This window comes from Natator depressus, chromosome 27, assembly GCF_965152275.1.
Source record: "Natator depressus isolate rNatDep1 chromosome 27, rNatDep2.hap1, whole genome shotgun sequence".
Taxonomy (NCBI): Eukaryota; Metazoa; Chordata; order Testudines; family Cheloniidae; genus Natator; species Natator depressus.
In genome coordinates this window covers 14152724-14170354 of record NC_134260.1, presented here as the reverse complement: position 1 = coordinate 14170354, position 17631 = coordinate 14152724, and the positions used below count along the sequence as shown (strand labels likewise).

Below are 17631 nucleotides of genomic sequence, written 5' to 3'. Positions count from 1 at the left end.
ACCTCTGATGCCCCTCAGCTTCCCTACCCCATCTTCACCTGGCCCCTAGGGCACCAGCACCCCCCTTTGCAGGCTGCCCCCCTGTGCCCATAGAGGGGCCTGGAGCCCCAGGCTGGGCCTTGGCTTTTTGATTAAGGTGTGTGTGTGGGGGGGAGAAAATAGTTGCAACCAGAGAATCAAACCCCCCCCCCCCCCCCCAAATCTATCTATCTTTATTTTTAAAGTGAGCAGAAGGGGGAGGGAGAAAGGAAGCACTGGCTTCAAAAGAATAAATTAACATAACTTACTGGGCATTGACCGGGGGGGGGGGTTGGCCTCTGCTAAGGAGGCGAGGTGGCCTAGGGCCCTTGCAGTTGCCTGCCCAGGGCTAGCTGAGCCCAGCAAACACCTGCTGTCCCCCGTTGCCTCCTCACTCCACCCTGATCCTGGGGGGCAGAGCTGCCATCCCCATCCCCTCTCAGGAGCAAACCAGGGCAGGGAGTCTCTGGGTGGAAGCCAGTTCTTGGTCCCAGCACCACCGTGAGTTGTGTCCGGCTCAGAGGGAGAGCAAAACCCCTGGGGCGCCCAGGTGGGGCTGACGGCCTAGACATCAGCTACCCTGCGGCTCTGGCAGTGCCCTGCCTGGGGTGTGTGGGAACGCTGCCCGAACAGCCGCCGGCTGCCTTTTACAGCTGTGTCCTCAGCCCCTGAAGCCGCTCGTCCAGCCCTGGGAGGGGACATGGCAGGCGGCAGAACCCAGGTGTCCTGCTGTGGCCTAATCGTGCGCGAGAACAGACACCGCAGGGGCTACACGGAGCAGATTTTATTGGGGAGCAGCAGCCAAAGGTTTTGAAAACAAGAGCAAGTGCGAGATGCTTAAAACTCTGTAACAGGGCGGAGCCTGCTGTGTTGGCCCCGCCCCCTCTGGCAGGGCGGAGCCAGGCCGCCTAGGCTGCTGCTCCTCTAGGCGGCCTCGTTGGAAGCGGGCAGGCTCCTGCGCCCGAAGTCCATCCAGCCGGGATAATCGCGGTCGTGCAGGGGGCCCAGGGCATTGTTCTCGTACCAATGGCCCTCCCGGTTTGCCAGCTCTGCCGGGAGTGGGAACAGAGACCCCGGTTAACCCCCCTGCCCAGAGCCAGCTGGCTTCACCCCTTAACCTGCACTAAAGTGCCCTGGGGGGGGCCTGGCAGGGGCAACCCCGTCAGCTGTTTAGCCCCCCGGTGACCTGAAGACAGCAGTGAGGTGATGGCCAAGTGTGGGCAATGCTCTCCTGAGCTGAACCGCAGCCCAGCAGCATCGGGGTGGGGCAGCCAACCTGCCTCCTCCCTGCAGTGGGGTGGAATCCTCCATATCCTGCCCTAAACTATCACAGGGTGTGTGAATAGCAGCCGTGTCCCACCCCAGAGGTGGCTGCCCAGCAGTGGAGGCTCCAGGGGCCCCTGTGTGTGGGCTGGACGGGGCGAGCGATACAAGAGGGTTTAACAGCCAGGAGGAGGAGAGGGTCAGGCATGCAATTACAAAAGGGCTTTAAGGGCCAGGATTGGCATGTGCCTGGCCCCGGCCCCGGCCCCGGCCCCACTGCAGCTCCTACCTGCATAGATGTGGGGCAGGAATTTGGCCATGAGGTGCTTCTGGTCCTGAGACAGGGCCCCGAGCAAGTCTCTCCGGACAGGGCCAGGGTCAGTCCCGCTGCTGCTCCGTGCCAGCTCCTCAGGGCCCGGCGCGCTGCCCAGCTGGCGGGCGTCCGGCCTGGCGAGGCCGGGGGTCGCAAGGATGGCGAGCAGCAGGCACACCTCCACCTTCATGGCTGCAAGGGAGGAGACGGGGCTGCTGGGGGCTGGTGCTGGGACAGTGTCGTGACGCAGCAGCCTCCCCGAGAGCGGTCAGGGGTGGGTGCAGGGCTGGGGCTCACCAGCCCGGGTCAGGTTGCCCAGCTGAGGGCACGCTCAGCTCTTGCTTCAGGACCCAGGGCAGGGTGCCCACAGGTGGCTGGGCTGGGGGGTGCTGCCACTTTGGGCCCAGCCCAAAGCTCGTCCCCGGCCTGCGCTTTGTGCCTCACAGTTGGCAATGCCCTAAGACGGCCCCATAACCTGCTCCCCCCGGCCAGGGCAGACAGAGGCCCCCCCCCCTCCCCTCCCAGTGAGGCACACACTTGGTGATATGTGGGTCAAATACAGCAGGGTATCAGGCACTCCTGATGGGCAGAGTGGGGGTGAGTTTGCCCCAGGCATAGAGCCCCTCCCTGGCTGATCCAGGCAGAGTCAGGGCAGGGCCCCCCCAATCAGTGCCAGGAGCTTTCAGAGCAAGCCCAGATGCCATGGTGTGAGGAGTGACACGTGCAGTCCCACTGGGTCTGTGCCGCCGTCCCAGCCCACTTCACAGACTAGCACCGGGGGGAGTTGGTGCCCGCAGCTGACCAGCTCACACCAAGCCAGGGCCGGGGCAGCACCAGGCAAAGGGAGCTCGAGGCAACTGTAGGCTGCAGCAGAGGGAGGAGCTGGCCAGCAGGCTGTGGCCAGCCGTAGGGAGGAGCTGGGAGCCCCAGCACACGAGAGGGGCCCTGCAGGGGCCAAGCGTGCCCTGGTCCCTGGGGAACGAGCTGCCAGGCCTGGCCCATCTCTGCCTTTGCAGCTAAAGGCTTATGCCTGGTCCGTTTTCACCCTCACCAAGGCACGGGCCAGTTGCCAGGTTGTGGGCTAAGCAGCCAGCCCCTGGCAAGCTGGCATATGGGGTCGGGGGGGGGGGGGAGCTCAGCACCTCCCTTTGCCCCATCAGCAGGATTTTGCACCTGCCTTGAACCAGCCAGAGACCTAGGGTACTGGCCAGTTGCCAGTGACACAAGTAGCTGGGGTGGGGAAGCAGGACAGCACACGTGGACCGGGAGCTAAAGGAGACCCGAGAGGCAGCGTGCGGCACAAAGGCGCCCAGCAGCACGAGCACCCCAAGGCCGTGAGACCCACCCCCCCATCACTGGCACCCCCCCCCCCAAAGCGTGCACTGGGCGCCCGAACGCTCTCACCTGCTGGAGTCGGGCGGCAGCAAGCAGACGAAGGAATCAGGTGTCACCTCTGGGTAGATTTTTCGCCTCTGTCGTGTCAGGGGCCAAGCCCCTGCTTTTTAAAGGTGGTGCAGGGGGCTAGGCTCCACCCCCATGGGTGGAAGCCCCGCCTTTGGACTCCCCAACCCCGCCCCCCCCTCTGGCTGTGCAGAGGGCGTCACAGGCCATGTGCCACGCTGCGTGGGGAAGGGGGCATTGCCATGCGCTGGCTCGTGGCCAACCCCAGCCAGGTAGCGCTTCCGCGGCCACTGAGCTCCAGCCACCGCTCGGCAAAACAGGGCACCATGGCTCACGTGTGTGGCGTGTCCCAGAGCTGGCGAGGCGAAGCCCCCACCCACCGGGCACTGTGGGGAGCAGTGGGTAAGGGGTGGGGAGCAGGCATTGGACCAGAACCCTTGTGCAAACCCCTGCCTGCCCCCCGCCCTCCCCAAGCTCGCGTCAGCCTGGCTCGGGCCCCAAGGCAGTGCGGCTGTGCACACCCAAGGCAGCGTTTAGTTTCCTGTGCCCTGTGGCAGGCTGGCTGCTTCCTGGCATGTGCACCTGGGCCCACAAAGAGGGGGGTTTATGTCAAGCGCCATTAGGGCGGGAATAGAAGCAAGTGACCCTCGAGCATTGGGGGGGGCGGGGGTGGCTCTCACATGTGTCCCTGGCCACTTGGCTGCCTGGGAACAACAAAGTGGGTTTGTGACTGCAGCCCCGCCCCCCCCCTTCCCCAACCTGGTGTGTTGTCCGGGGGCTCCAGTAATGGTTCCTGCCGGCGTGAACGTACCATGGGGGGGGGGCTAGCGAGCACTAGGGTGCCGAGCAGGATGCCACTAGGAAAGTGTTTTCTAGCGTGACAAACCCACCTGCCCCCGGTGATTTCAGTCCACGCTGGGCATGAAACTCCCACATCAGAGCCCCTCCGTCAGCCCAGCCCCACACAGGGCAGCTGGCAAGGAGCCTGCAGGGCGGGGCACCCTGTGACGCAGCGCATCCTTTGGGAGCTGATGGGGTGGTGGGCTCAGCCCTAGATGGGCTTTTAATTCCCTAGCGACCTTTTCAAATGGTCGTTTTTAAGGACTCAAGGCAGCCGGGGGCCTGTTGACTCTGGCAATCAATGGGTGAGCCACACACTTACAGCCACGCGACTGTTTAGAGAATCGACGCGGAGCGAAGCCCCTGGAGCTGCTCCCAGGTGGGTGCTAGGAGCCCACTAACCGCAGAGCACCCACCGGTCAGTGCACCGCCGCCTCCCGTGCACTTAATCACCAAGGGAGCAGCGGTGGGCGGGGGGGGGGGGGGGGGCAGAGGGTGGTGGTGGGGGGGGAAAGGGCCCCAGTGTGCGCCGCCAGCGTGTGACGTGTGTCAGTTTCCCCAGCTCCCTTCCTCCCTCTGGTTCTGGAGTGAGCGCAGCCTCTGGGACCCCATCCCTCCTCCACCTCTCTGCGGAGGCTGCCGGGAAAGTGGGGGCAGTGGGCTGTGGGCACCGGCCCCATGAGACAAATGCCTGCAATTGCCACACCCCATGTCACACGCTGGACACCAACGGGGTGCCGGCTGGGCCTGCATTGTGCCCAGTCAGTGGCCTAGGCATGAAACCTGGGGGGAGCTCCCTTCCCAAGCCTGCCCTGCCAGGTGCCCGCCCTGCTCACATGCAGGACGAACCCGCCTCCAAACGCAGGGAGTCGCTTGCTGCCCAGCTGCCCTGACACAACCCGCTAAAGGACACAGCCAGGGGTTTGCAAAGCTGCCCCGTGCTCACCTGCGCCCAGCGATCCGGCTGCTCGCTGGCGCCCCATGGCCACACACGCCACGGCGAGGAACGGCCCCCCCCCAGGCCTTTGGGCCACCCTGGTCTGCCGCGCACTCGCTGCTCCCATGGGTCAGGGACCAGGGCAAGATTCCAGCCAGCTGCTGGTCCTGCCGCTCATTTGGCGCGGGTGTAAGGAGAAGCTGAGCCCTCAAAGGAAGCAGTGCTGGAGAGTGGGGGGCGGGCCGTTCACTCGCCAAGCCTGGAGCCACTCAGCACAAAGCCCCTTTGAAGTCGGTGGGGGCAGGATTTCACCCACAGCTGCGCCACCAGAGCGGGATTTTGTTTTTTGCTACAACCGTTGTTTAGCCTGAATTCCTCCCCCGTCCTCTGCGGAGACGCATCCTTCAGCCCCCACCACCACCAGATGCCAGCTGCGGCTGAAGGAGCCATTAAGGGAAGTGCCAGGCCTCGTGGCTCATTCCCAGCCTGACGGCCAGGGCTGCGCGGCTTGTTGCTTTGCAATCCTCCAGCCTCTCGTCAGCTCCAGGCTCATCCCCTCAAGGCGCGTGCTGTGTTCGCACACTGCCCTAAGTGGGGTACTTCACTGGGACAGGGCCTCTCACTGGAGCACACGTGAGGAAGAAAATAGTGGCCTGGTTTTGCCTGTTTAGCCCTCACGATTGATGCTACGCTGTTTGAGGGCCTCCTCCCCGCTTTTAAGGGACCTGGCCAAAGAGACAAGGGTTTGCCTGGGATTCTGGAGAAGTTACAGACCACGGGGTCGCAGGTGGCAGGGCTGCCCACGTGCATTAACTTGTGTCCTTCCCCACACGGATATTAGAGGCTTGGCAATTGGATCGGGTGGAGGGGCAGGGAGGTGTTAACTTGGGGGGGATTAGGGAGAAAAGCTCAGGCAGACTCAGGACATGGGAGGCAATATTCTGAATGGGCATCTGTCTTGGTGCACGTCTCTGCTCTGCTCCCAGGCCTGGTATGTTACCAATTCTCAGAGCAGTTTCCCCATTTCCATGGTGTTTGCAAGGCATGACACTAACCTGGACTGCTAACGAGCGTGTCCGCAGCAGCTGGATTTGGAGCTCATTTAAACTGAAGACTAGAGACAGATCCGGCTGCGGTGCTAGACACACAGCTGGGTGCAGCCAAAGCCAGGTGCTGTGAGAAGGGATCGGGCTAAGACGAGAGATGTCACCGGCCCCTCTGAGGTGGGGCAGTATCATTATCCTCACAGAACAGCATAGGGAGATGAAGCGTCTTTTCCAGGGTGAGACAAAGACCCGGGAACAGAAGATGGGCTCCCAGCCTCTGGCTCTGCCTGTGCATTAAGATATGAGCTGACCCACAGCTAAGGTCAGGAAGAAAAGCCCGCTGACGTGCCAAGCTAACGCAGGTATCGCTGGGTAGCTAATGGCCAAGGATACTGCCACTGGCTTGGGTGCATCCTGGGAGGTTCACAGCTTGCCCCCTAACTCATCTGGAGGTGGCCTCATTCAGAACAGGCTCCGAGCAGCGCAAACATTCTTTAAACAAAATCCTTCCCTTTTGGCTCCCAGGGCAAACAGGATCTGCCTGGCGGGGAAGGTATCAAGTGCTAATGCTTCGCCCCAATCGATGGCTTGCTCCCTGGAGCGTTTCCTACAGGCAACAAACAAATTGTTCTGCAATTAGCGGCCCCTAATGCTGCTGATCTGGGCTAAATGAGCCTTTCCGCCGATCTTGAGTCAAGTGCTGCTGTCACCCTCTGTCAATTATCGCTGGAAAGTCCCTGTGATACTGGATGCATCTGAGGAGTGACACTTATTTCCCCTTGGTTCATCAGCAGGGAAGTAAATATTTGGCCACCTGCACTGTCCCCATTGGGTGAGTTCCCAGAGGCCCTCGGTAGCAAAAGCAGCCAGCCTGGTCCCTCTTCCCAGACAGGTTGACAGAGCACAGACCCAGGTGTAGGGGATCAGAGTGGACATGAAAATCAAGTCCCAGAGTTCATCTCTTCTGGTGTGCAAGTGGCTCCCTCTTGTGTTGGAACAGCAGTACTGGAGCCCATGCCTAAGGCCTTGTCTAAAGGGGAAACTTGCTGTCACTTGGGAAAGGGTTCAAACGAAACCCCCCCAGAAAGCCCCTTATACAGGAGTAAGAGTGTCTACATGGGAGTTAGACCAGTGTATCTCTATCAGTTTAATTATACCGGTATAACTGGACTCCCTTTCCCATGGAGCTAAGCCCTAACTGACGTATCTGATTTTTGCAGCAGGGAAGCTCAGCAGAAGAATCAGGATCAGCATTGCCAGAAGGGATCATGGCTCGGGCTTCACAGTGAGGAGAACAGGCTTTTATGAGCACTGAGTAGAGTCCACTGGGGGAAAAAGTCCGTTTCAGCCAGCACGGCTAGCAAATCCTTAAAACCCCGAAGGGGGCTCGAGGGGCTTGTTTGGAAATAATTAAAATAATTTAAAAACAGGCTGATGCATGTTCTGTATATTTATGACTAGTGGGAGGCCTGGAAAGATATTTCCTTCTTGATTGGTTCTTTAACTTTAAAATATCAAGTCAGTCCTCCTCTGGTTTGCTGGCAACTCTCAGAAAGCACAGGGACATTCATTGAGAGTTTGCTCATTAACGGAAAGCCATCAAATCTCCGACAAGGACTTTATTCTTGTCGTCAATTCATCAGTGGTTAAAACTGATTGAATTCCTGGTCCCATTGACTTAAATGAAGCCAGGATCTGAGGTAGAGTTTTAAACAGTCAAGCTTAAGATCACTTCTCTCCATCTCATGAAAGACCTGAATTTCTAAAGGTGAAAAGACCTTAACGAAGACCTTCTATGCTTTCTTTATAGATCAGAAAGCAGTGTCAACAAGGGCCCCAGCCCAGTGGTTTTTCCCTGGAAGAGGTTATTAGTAACAGTGAGCCATTTCCCTGATGTTCATGTCTAGCAGCCATACCTTACTCTCACATGAAAACCTTGTATTTGGGGGGGTACACATGTCTCTGGGAGACCTGATTTCACACTTGTGCAGTCAAGTTTCCACCACATGGTGCATCCCATTTCCCAACCCCAGGAAAACTGCACCCACCATTTGTACTTAGCAGGGATCAAACACCTAATGGAGACAGAGCCTTACAGCCCCACTAGGCAGGTCTCCTCCTCCCCCAAGCAGGGCCCCCAACGGAGGAAGGTTAAAATATGCACTGTTGTACCACATTAGTCCAAGAGAAATCATATCTTTTGTTGGACCACCTTCCATTGGTGAGAAGCTACTGAGCTTACACCAAGCTCTTCCCTTCAGACTACACGTGACTGTCTGAGCTCAAAGAGGGAAGGGGAACCAGGGCTATATTCATCATTCCACCAAACTCCCAGCTGCAGCTTAACACTGGTGATGGTGCTAGATATATTTTAATACATAAAAAGTTACTTGAACTTGACTAAGTGTCCTTATCCCAGACTCCAGGAGGCCTTTAGCCTCTCAGTGCTTGCTAGGCTCTCTGCATTGCCAGGAGCTCACAAGGAAGGACAAGTAAAGCTACCAGACGTCAGTGGGGCAAGGACTGAGCAATCACCATGCTCAGTCGCATGACAGGTGCTCTAGAAATAAGTAATTTACCCCATAAAAGCTCATTTGCATAGGAGCTACCCTGTGTTAAAACTAGTTCTTGCCACTTTGAACTCTCCCAACCCGTTCACTTTAGCATGAAAATATTTTTCTTCTGTTCCATCAATTAAAGCACAGGGCACAGAGGTGGCTATTGCATCCGTGATTTTGTGCACAGGTGCAGCTGAGTGAAGACCATCCCAGCCCTTCAGCCAAATGAATTATGAACATCTCCTGCCCCTATTTCAATCCTGGCCCAAGCACACACCCTTTACAGTCATTCCCCTAGGAACAGAAAGTCATTGTTCTAACTCACTGCTTTTGTAAGAGATTCCCTGCTGCTTTGCGTAACTGTAGCCAAGTCTCTCAGGAGAGGTTTGTAAAGCAGGCAGAGCACCCCACTGGAAAACAGGTCTGAGATCAAAGGGCTGTTTCAGGGAAGCCAGTCAGACATGGGTGTAATTTAAACAAGAAAGTCAGGCAACAAGTGGACAGCTCCTAGTTGTGCCTTAGATTGTACCTGTTCCAGGTAAGTAGAGCTGACTCTGTGCCACCCCCAACACAACCTCCATCTTTCTCTCTCCCCTTTGGGGTTAAACATCCCTCCTCGGTGGTGTGAAGCAACTGCCAGGCTGAGCCAGGAGCCTGGCAGTGTTCTGATCCACCATGGTAAATCCTGTGTAGCTTTTGCGCTGTGTTGGCAGATGTCCAACCCTGGAACACTTCTTCCCCCACTCTAAGCAAAAGGGCCTCACCCTAGTTAAAAACTCATTGTGCTCCCACGAAGCTTCAAGCTGCATTCCTGAGCACATCTGTATTAGACACACCCACAAGCCACCACTAACCATCTCCCAAGATTTTTGCTGCTTACAACGTAAGGTGGGTGATTCTCTTTTATTGGTCTGACTTCTGTTGGTGAGCTTTCAAGCCACATGGCTCTTCAGGTCTGGGAAAGGGACCAACATGGCTGCAGTTACACTGCATAATCAGCCTATTAACTACTCAGGCCTCTGTCCACACTAACAATTCAACACTACAACCATGGCTGCCACATTTTGACTTAGAAAGGCAGCTGCATATACTACTGACCTTCAACTCAACTATTGTGAGGTAAAGCAATGGGGGGGGAGGAAACTCCCCCTCAATCCTGTATGGGCTGAGGCAGTGCCCACAGCAGGGCTCACTAACTTTTCATAGAAATCCCATCCGAGCAACTCATCAGGAAAGGTTGTCCAGATGTTTGCACATCAATGGCTGATGCAACAAAGGAAGCCACCTAGACTTTGGTAAGTCACATCTCTCAAAGGTCATTTTCCACCCTCAGCCCCAGTAGAGCAAGCCAATTAGCCAACTAGCATAAGGTATACATGGCCCCAAACTTAGAACAGCAGCAACTAGAGACCCTCTGGCTCAAACAGGAAATTGAATCCACCAGGCAGGTGTTTTTGAAAACCATTTTTATTTAAATAAAGGTTTAAATACATTACATACAACATTAAAACTGAAACGAAGAATCTGTTGCTTCACAGGGCATTGGGCAGCAGTTACTAGTAACATGTAAGCTCTGCAGCTCTATCTACAATGATCCAAAAATTGATCCCTTGTCAAAAGTTTAACCCAAGGTAATGTTTCCTTTGAGCACTCTACCCTGTATCTTTGGGTTTAATGATACCAACAGCTGACTTGGCCTGAGGTCGAGACATTCAGCCTTGGAGAAGCCAATCTTCCAGGTATCTCCTAAGGCAGATTTCTTCAGTTACTCTTCTTGGTCAGTCAGTTTGTGTCTAGACCACGACACTTCCAGAAGCAAGCCCTGCCTACAGGATGCTATTTCCCCATTCAGTGTCACAGCTCATGTTTGGTGCCTCATGCGTTTAGGACCACAGTAGGCACCTCAAGTATTAAAGTCCATTTAAATGGAAAGGAAGCTGGACTGAAGAGAGATTCAGACAGTCTCTGGACAGACTTGAGTCCCTGGACTTAACACAAACTTCTGGTTATTTTTAGCTTCAGGCTGGACACTGCCTGATTTACCTCGGTTTAAATGAGGGACAGCAAGACGAGACAGCATGGCTCTTGCCAGTTTATTACATCGCTGAGTTACACTATAGTCCAGACTAAACAGCAGACTTCAGATGGTTACATTACACAATCCAGCTGGCTTTAAACTTATGACAAGGGACAGAAGGGGATTTTACTCATCGCAAGGCAGTCCTCTCACTTAAAGCGTCAGAGACCCACTGGCACTTAAAACCCATGGACCTTCAGCTGGTCGTCTTTAGCCAAACCAATCTGTGAAGAAAAAAAAGACATGAACATGCCTTACAGAACACTAACCTGGTGAACCTCTGACATTCAGATACAGGCTAAATTTCCAAAGCTCCTGTCACCAAGGAAGCACAAAGCTACAACATCAAGAACTAGACTGAGTCCCTAGAAATGCAAGAACATTACAAGCAATACACAGTTTGAGAAAAATGCAGGCAATTTCTTGAATACCTCTCCACACTCTGATTCTTATTCCACCTTTTGGTATCAGGAAGTATCAGATCCAAAACTAACACCTCATTAAACCACAGCAAATGGAGGTATCTCTTTAATTGTAAAGAAATTATACTAAGGTTGATAAAGTTACAGTGAATACCATCTGTTAAGTGCTGGAGCACAAACTCTAGAAAGGAACGTCATACCTCTATGAGGAACTGGCATATGTTCTTGCGCTGGTCACCTTGCAGCTGAATCACTTCTCCATATTCAGGGTGTTCAATCACAGTACCATTGCAAGCAAATTTCTACGAGCAGAGAAACCATATTTTGGCAAAAATGCAGCGCAGGCCAGATATCAGCCTGTCCCATAACGCAGGCACACACCATACAAGGTCATCTTTCCACATGGAAACATAAGAAATCTATGGACTTTGACCAGTTCCTGGAACTTAGATTTTTTTTTTTTAATATCAAAGCTTTGTAACTATTAGCCTCAGAGGCTTGAGACTTCAGTTTAACAGCAGCTCTACAGGCCAGTTTTCATCCTCATGTGCCCCTGCCAGTCAGCTCATCCAAGCACTTTCAAGACCCCCATTAGTTCGGAAGCATTCCAGCTTCACCCCCCCCCCGCAGCCGCCCTCCGCCCCACTGCTCATTAAAACCCCCCCCCCGCGGGAGCCCCCCCCGCCCAGTTAAACCCCTACTACCCCCCACGGGAGCCTCCCCCCCGCCCAGTTAAACCCCTACTACCCCCCACGGGAGCCTCCCCCCCGCCCAGTAAACCTCCCCCGCCCCCCGCGGGAACCCCCCCCGTCCAGTTAAATCCCTACTACCCCCCACGGGAGCCTCCCCCTCTGCCCAGTAAACCCACTGCCCCGCCCCCACAGGAGCCTGCCCCCCCCCGGGCCAGCCCCCACCTTCTTGAAGGCCTTCACCAGTTTCTTCTTATCGTAATCATCCGCGATGCCCTGGACAGTGGTGAGGGTCTTGCGGCCGTTGCGCTGCTGGATCCTTATATGGATGTAGTCCTCAGTGCCGCCGGGGAGCAAGTCATCACCCTTACTTGCATCAGCAAAGGGGTCTGGGGGGAGAGCGCGCGTGAGCCCCGCTGCCCCCCCCCCCCGCGCGCGCGGGCAGGGGCTCGTGACGTCACCGGCGAGTCACGGGGCCGTGACATCAGAGGACGGGGGAGAGAAGCGGAGCCCTCAGGCCCCGCCCTTCCCCGGGGATTGCGCCACTCCTGCCCCGCCCCGCCCGAAAAAAAAAACAACCGACGCCATCGAAACAGCGCTCGCCATTGGGCGGCGGGTGCGTCGGTCACGTCAGAGCCCGCCCCCCCGCTGACGCAGCGATCCGGGGACTAAAAACTGCGCCACCGCGAGGCCCCGCCCCCAACCCCCCGCGAGCGCCAGCGACCGGGCCCCCGGCCCCCCCCGCGCGCCCCGGCCCCGCCCCCTCACCGAAGGAGTGGAGGTTCTGGATAGCGGACATACGATACGCTTCCCTTCCCTCGGTGCAGGCGGCGGCGGGAGCGGGCGGGCGGCGGCCGGGCGGCGAGGGCGGCAGCGGCTCGAGCGGGTCTCTCTCGGGAGGGTGATGCTCTCGCTGTGGCGGCTCGAGACCGTGTCAGGGGGGCGGGACCGGCGCCGCCGGCTTATATAGCCGCCCCTTGTGACGCCAGCGCGCACGGGAAGCGAGGGCTGCGATTGGCCTGGGGCGGGAAACGTCACCGCGCACGGAGGGGGAGCCACGGCCTGACTGGCAGGGGTGGGGCCGGGCGCGTGCGCACTGGGGCCCGGGAACGCGCTTGGCGCATGCGCGTTGGGGGGGAGGGGGTGCGCCGTGGAGCATGCGCAATGGGGCGGGAGTGGCCTTAGTGGGACAGGGCCGCAGGGTGGGGGAGGGGAGCCGGGGCCTTGTCTCCCTTCCCGAGCCCAGCAGCGACCCCCGGCCCCTCCCCCACCCTCTCCGTCCTAGCCCCTCTGAGCCCCTCCCCCTCCCGCCATCGCCCCCCCAGGCCCCCCCGCCCGCAGGGGCCTGGAGTCGCCAGGAGTGAACGGGAACCTCGTGTGAGGAAACAGCCAGGAATGAACCCAAACTGGGACCCCCCGGCCCCCTTAGTGCGCCCCCCCGGCAGCTCTGGGAAGTGCCCTGCCCCCGCCCCCCAGCCCCGTTCCCTAGGGCACGGCCTCAGCTGCCAACTTCCACGCGGTCAAGGAGCCCCTCGGCTTTCCCCGTCAGCCCCCCCCTTTCACAACAAGCCGATCCCCCAGCCCCCCAGGTGACTAGTCCCCCCCCCCGGCCTGCAGTCTGGGGCTGGGGGGGGCCCGCTCTGCACCCCTGGCTCCGCTGGCCCTGCCCATCACACAGAGGAAGCAACAAGCTACAAGCCAAGAACTAGCCAACGAGCAACTCACAAGCCAATTAAGTCAAAAACAAGCCCCCTTTCTGCGTGTTTTTGGCGGGTTTGGCATGTCTGGACGCAGCGGCCCCCCACTGGAGGCATGTGGTGCCCCCCCCGGCGTGCCCGGGACATGCCGCGCCGCGTGTCCATCTGCACCAGAGAGCAGCACGAGGAAAACATGCTGACCTGCCCGGCAGAGGGGCTGGAGGGGACTGAAGGTCGTGGGTAAAACCAGGATTTTGTGGGAGCTGTTTATTGTTATCATCACGGATAATTTTGAGGCTCCCAAAAGCAGATGAGAGACAAGGTAGGTGAGGTAATATCGTTTTCTGGACCAGTGTCTGTCGATGAAAGATATACGCTTTTGAGCTTACAGAGTTCTTCCTCTTTCACGAACAGACCTTGGTCCAATAAAAGAGGAAGAACTCTGTAAGCTCAAAAGCGTATATCTTTCATCGACAGACGGTCCAGTAAACGATATTATCTTACCCACCTTGTTTCTCTAATATCCTAGAACCTACATGGCTCCATCAACGCTGCAGGAAGCGCAGAAGAAGGTATCATCCTGCACCAAGAATCTCAACCAATCATGTTTTGACCAACTTAAATTCCCCCTGGCATTTCAACTGCCTACAGTAGAACCTCAGAGTTACAAACACCAGAGTTATGAACCGATTGGTCAACCACACACTTTAATTGGAGCCAGAAGTACACACTCAGGCAGCAGCAGAGACAAAAAAGTATATACAGGGCAGTACTCTGTTAAATGTAAACTAAAAAATAAAGGGAAAGTTTTAAAAAGGGAGATTTGACAAGGCAAGGAAACTTTCTGTGCTTGTTTCATTTAAATTAAGATGGTCAAATGAAGCATTTTTCTTCTGCATTGTAAAGTTTCAAAGCTGAATTACGTCAATGTTCAACTGGAAACATTTGAAAGAACAATTATAACATTTTGTTCAGAGTTACGAACAACCTCCATTCCCGAGGTGTTCATAACTTGAGTTTCTACTGTAAATCACTCCACTTCCTGTCCTAAACTGTTGTGTAGCATTGCGGGCACAGAGCAGCTGCCCCATTCCACTTCAGAGGTAGCTGTGTGAGTGGTGGGTGAATTGATTGCTACATACATGCTCAGTTGAAATACCACAAAGCAGCAGCTTTCTGAGCACCTTGCCAGTGACTCATGACACCCTGGACAACACATCTCACCCAGCATCCAGTCTGCTCAAGCTGTGACACCAGAAGTGGCTCCTTATAAACTGTAATTACAGTCAGCGTAAATAGACTACTGCCCTCCAAACTGCAGCTTGGCATTGCTGAAAACAACTCACTGGGCGGGATCTTATGACCAGCAGAGGCTTATGCTCTGGTCATTCCATCCATTAATCCAGCCCCCTCTGCCTGCGGCCCTTGGAAATGAGAGAAGGGCCGTGGGGGTGAATCTATCACCTTGGGTTTGTAAGAATCTGCTAAGCCCCAATCACTTGTCAGCAGGAATTAGTTGTCTCAGATCAAATCCTTTCCCCAAACCTTGTGTGGATGGGCCTGTAGCTGAACACAATTCAAAAAGAGAAGCATCTAACCCTATTTCCAGGTCCTTCTAATCCAGTGGCTCAGAGGCTGGATCTCAGCAGTCTGTGCTAGCTACAGTTATCAAAAGACGATGTATAGCTTTCCCGCTGTCCCGTGGTAGCCAAAACCCCCATTCCCAGACTGGCTGGGAAGTGTCTCCCCACGGTGCAGCCACCATACGGAGTAAAACTGGATTGGAGTTTAATTGTGGGTTATTCTTCTTTGCAACTGAACTTGACATCCAGCTCCTGGTGTTTTATTTTTTTTTAAAATACACTAAAAATTCAAATAAAGTAATAGAAACAAAACCCGTAGAGATCCACAGGAATGAGACACCTGCCTCTGGGGAGCGGTTACCTCTGGGGAAACTGACTGACACCCCCCTCCCCCTCCGCCCAGCCCTCCTGGAGACATTTGGGGCTACTGCATTGTATTTACTGCACTGAGGTTTGTTGAACCTACAATTCATCCGTCCCGCCCACATCTCTGGAGCCCTCAGCTTTCATGAGGTTGCTGGTTTTCGGTTCAGCTCTGGGAGGGATTCACTGAGAGACCATTTTGCGACTGGAGTCAGTGGCTGTGATGCCATCTTGTGGCACCTGTGAGCAATGACGTTATTTAGGGATTGCAAAAAGAACAGGAGGACTTGTGACACCTTAGAGACTAACCAATTTATTTGAGCATAAGCTTTCGTGAGCTCCAGCTCACTTCATCGGATGCATTCAGCTCTCGAAAGTTTATGCTCAAATAAATTGGTTAGTCTCTAAGGTGCCACAAGTCCTCCTGTTCTTTTTGCGGATACAGACTAACACGGCTGCTACTCTGAAACCTGTCTTTAGGGATTGCGTCATCCTTGGTAGTTCTATTGATGTATAAATAATAGATTTTAAGGTCAAAAGAACAGGAGTACTTGTGGCACCATAGAGACTAACCAATTTATTTGAGCATAAGCTTTCATGGGCTAAAACCCACTTCATCGGATGCATGCAGTGGAAAATACAGTAAGAAGATATATATATATACACACAGAGAACATAAAACAATGGGTGTTATCATACACACTATAATGAGAGTGATCAGTTACGGTAAGCTATTACCAGCAGGAGAAAGAAAAAAACCCCACAACCTTTTGTAGTGATAATCAAGATGGGCCATTTCCAGAGACCATTGTGGTCATCTAGTCTGACCCACTTCTCCAACTAGCATCAACACATGTCCAGCCTTGAGGTGCTCCACAGCTAAATGGATTAAAAGCTACCTATTTGTTTTACCATACAGAGAGGTGGGTACACCTCAGTGCATTTCACTGTCCATGGCTGGGATTTCTAAGGCATCTGTCCCCTGCATTTGTTTCTGTGGGCTGGCTTCATGGGAGATCCTGCTCTGTTTTTTCTGAAATGTGAATTTGTTGTACCAACATCCGGAATAAACAGATGGGTCTTTTCTCTAGGATAATGTGCCTGCTTTTCTGTTCATGCTTTCCCTTCAGAATGGACCAGATATCATATCTGGCAGCATCCCTTCCGCAGTCTCTAGATGATAGACACATAATTATACCTGTATATAGTGTCTCTCAGCTAGACAGGTCCCAAAATACTTTACATCATTCACTTCTGATTGACATGCAGCCACTTCTGAGGTGGCCCCTGCACTATGACAGCAAAACTGTATAATGGAGGGTTAAGATGGAAAGGGAAGAACCACTGAAACTACGGGGGGGATTTAGGCTGGCAGGGTTGGTAATTACCGAAGTTGGAGAATGTCCAACACTCCAACTCTTGTGAAAGGTGCCATGGAATCAAATCTTTTAATGACCATAATTGACCAGGGCCTGAGTTTTACATCCCATCTTAAGAGTACCTCCAGCAGCACTGCCGTAGTGACTCTCAGGGAAGAGCACCACCTCTAGAGTGACCGCAAGCACTTCCTATAGCCAATCGATTGTTTTCTTGTTTCCTGTCTCTACGGTGCCCATCAGAGCAGTCTAGACACCAAGAACTTCAACAGAGCAATCTACCCCCTGTATCTCCAGTCCACTGGCTGACAGCGTGGACTGATCCCTTGTCCCAACCTTTGTCAAGCCATCCCGGAAGTCACTAGTCTGTATTCATAGAGATTTGGGGAAAAGGCGCCAATTGACCCCTCCCAGCTGTTCCAATAAAGACCTTTTGAGCGGTAAAACGAAGAGAGAGGAAGACTCAGAGAGCGTGTCGCGGTTCAGACCTACCCCAGCAGCTGGCTGGAAAATGAAAACGTGAACATTTTAGTTGAAATATTGCCCCTTTATTTCAACCCGAGTTTTCCAGCCAGCCCGAGGTCCCTGTGGTGATCGCAGGCCCTGCGCACCTCCCTGGTGCTGCAGCCTCAAGCAGGCAGAAAATGGCGGCAGGGCACAGGTTACTTCGCAATCATAAAGGCTAGAAATGCATTTATTTTCTGCCAAGCCAGATGGGAAATGCCCTCCCCATGCACCCTGCAGGGAAAGTTTCCGTCTCACTTGTTTGACCCTTTGCTTTGTGCGACTTAGTGACCTCGAGGAGTTCCTTAGCCTGGAATCTGGTGTGATATCTATTCAAACGGGCAAAAAGTCCTCGGTGGGAAGCATTTGTCCTGGAGTGTCCACAAGGTGGCACTGTTGATCTCTCTTGTGAGCTCAATTCTGCCATCCAAACTTCTGTATCCAATGCATGGGCATTTAAAAGAGTGAATTAAATTGGTGCAGGATCCGTTTACACAAAATACTTAGCAAATTACCACTCCTATCTGCATGCAGGCCTAAGTCT

At 54.7% G+C, this 17631-nt stretch overlaps 2 protein-coding genes across 3 annotated transcripts; both read right to left on the bottom strand.

Annotated features, from left to right (window-relative positions):
- Positions 1-821: 821 nt before the first annotated feature.
- LOC141978627 (gastrin/cholecystokinin-like peptide) lies at positions 822-4900 on the bottom strand. Of its 2 annotated transcripts, none has more exons than XM_074940849.1 (3): positions 4782-4900; positions 1571-1786; positions 822-1067 (listed from the first exon to the last, which is right to left on the bottom strand). In XM_074940849.1, the coding sequence occupies exons 1-3, from the start codon at positions 4897-4899 to the stop codon at positions 943-945; spliced, it is 459 nt and encodes a 152-aa protein (XP_074796950.1). In that variant the 5' UTR covers position 4900; the 3' UTR covers positions 822-942. The 2 variants fall into 2 exon arrangements, with proteins under 2 accessions (XP_074796950.1, XP_074796951.1); XM_074940850.1 differs by lacking the exon at positions 4782-4900 and adding an exon at positions 2999-3071.
- A 5065-nt stretch (positions 4901-9965) lies between these two features.
- On the bottom strand, positions 9966-12499 carry EIF1 (eukaryotic translation initiation factor 1). Its single transcript, XM_074941037.1, has 4 exons — positions 12333-12499; positions 11790-11953; positions 11076-11177; positions 9966-10677 (listed from the first exon to the last, which is right to left on the bottom strand). The coding sequence occupies exons 1-4, from the start codon at positions 12361-12363 to the stop codon at positions 10633-10635; spliced, it is 342 nt and encodes a 113-aa protein (XP_074797138.1). The 5' UTR covers positions 12364-12499; the 3' UTR covers positions 9966-10632.
- Between the last annotated feature and the right edge of the window lie 5132 nt (positions 12500-17631).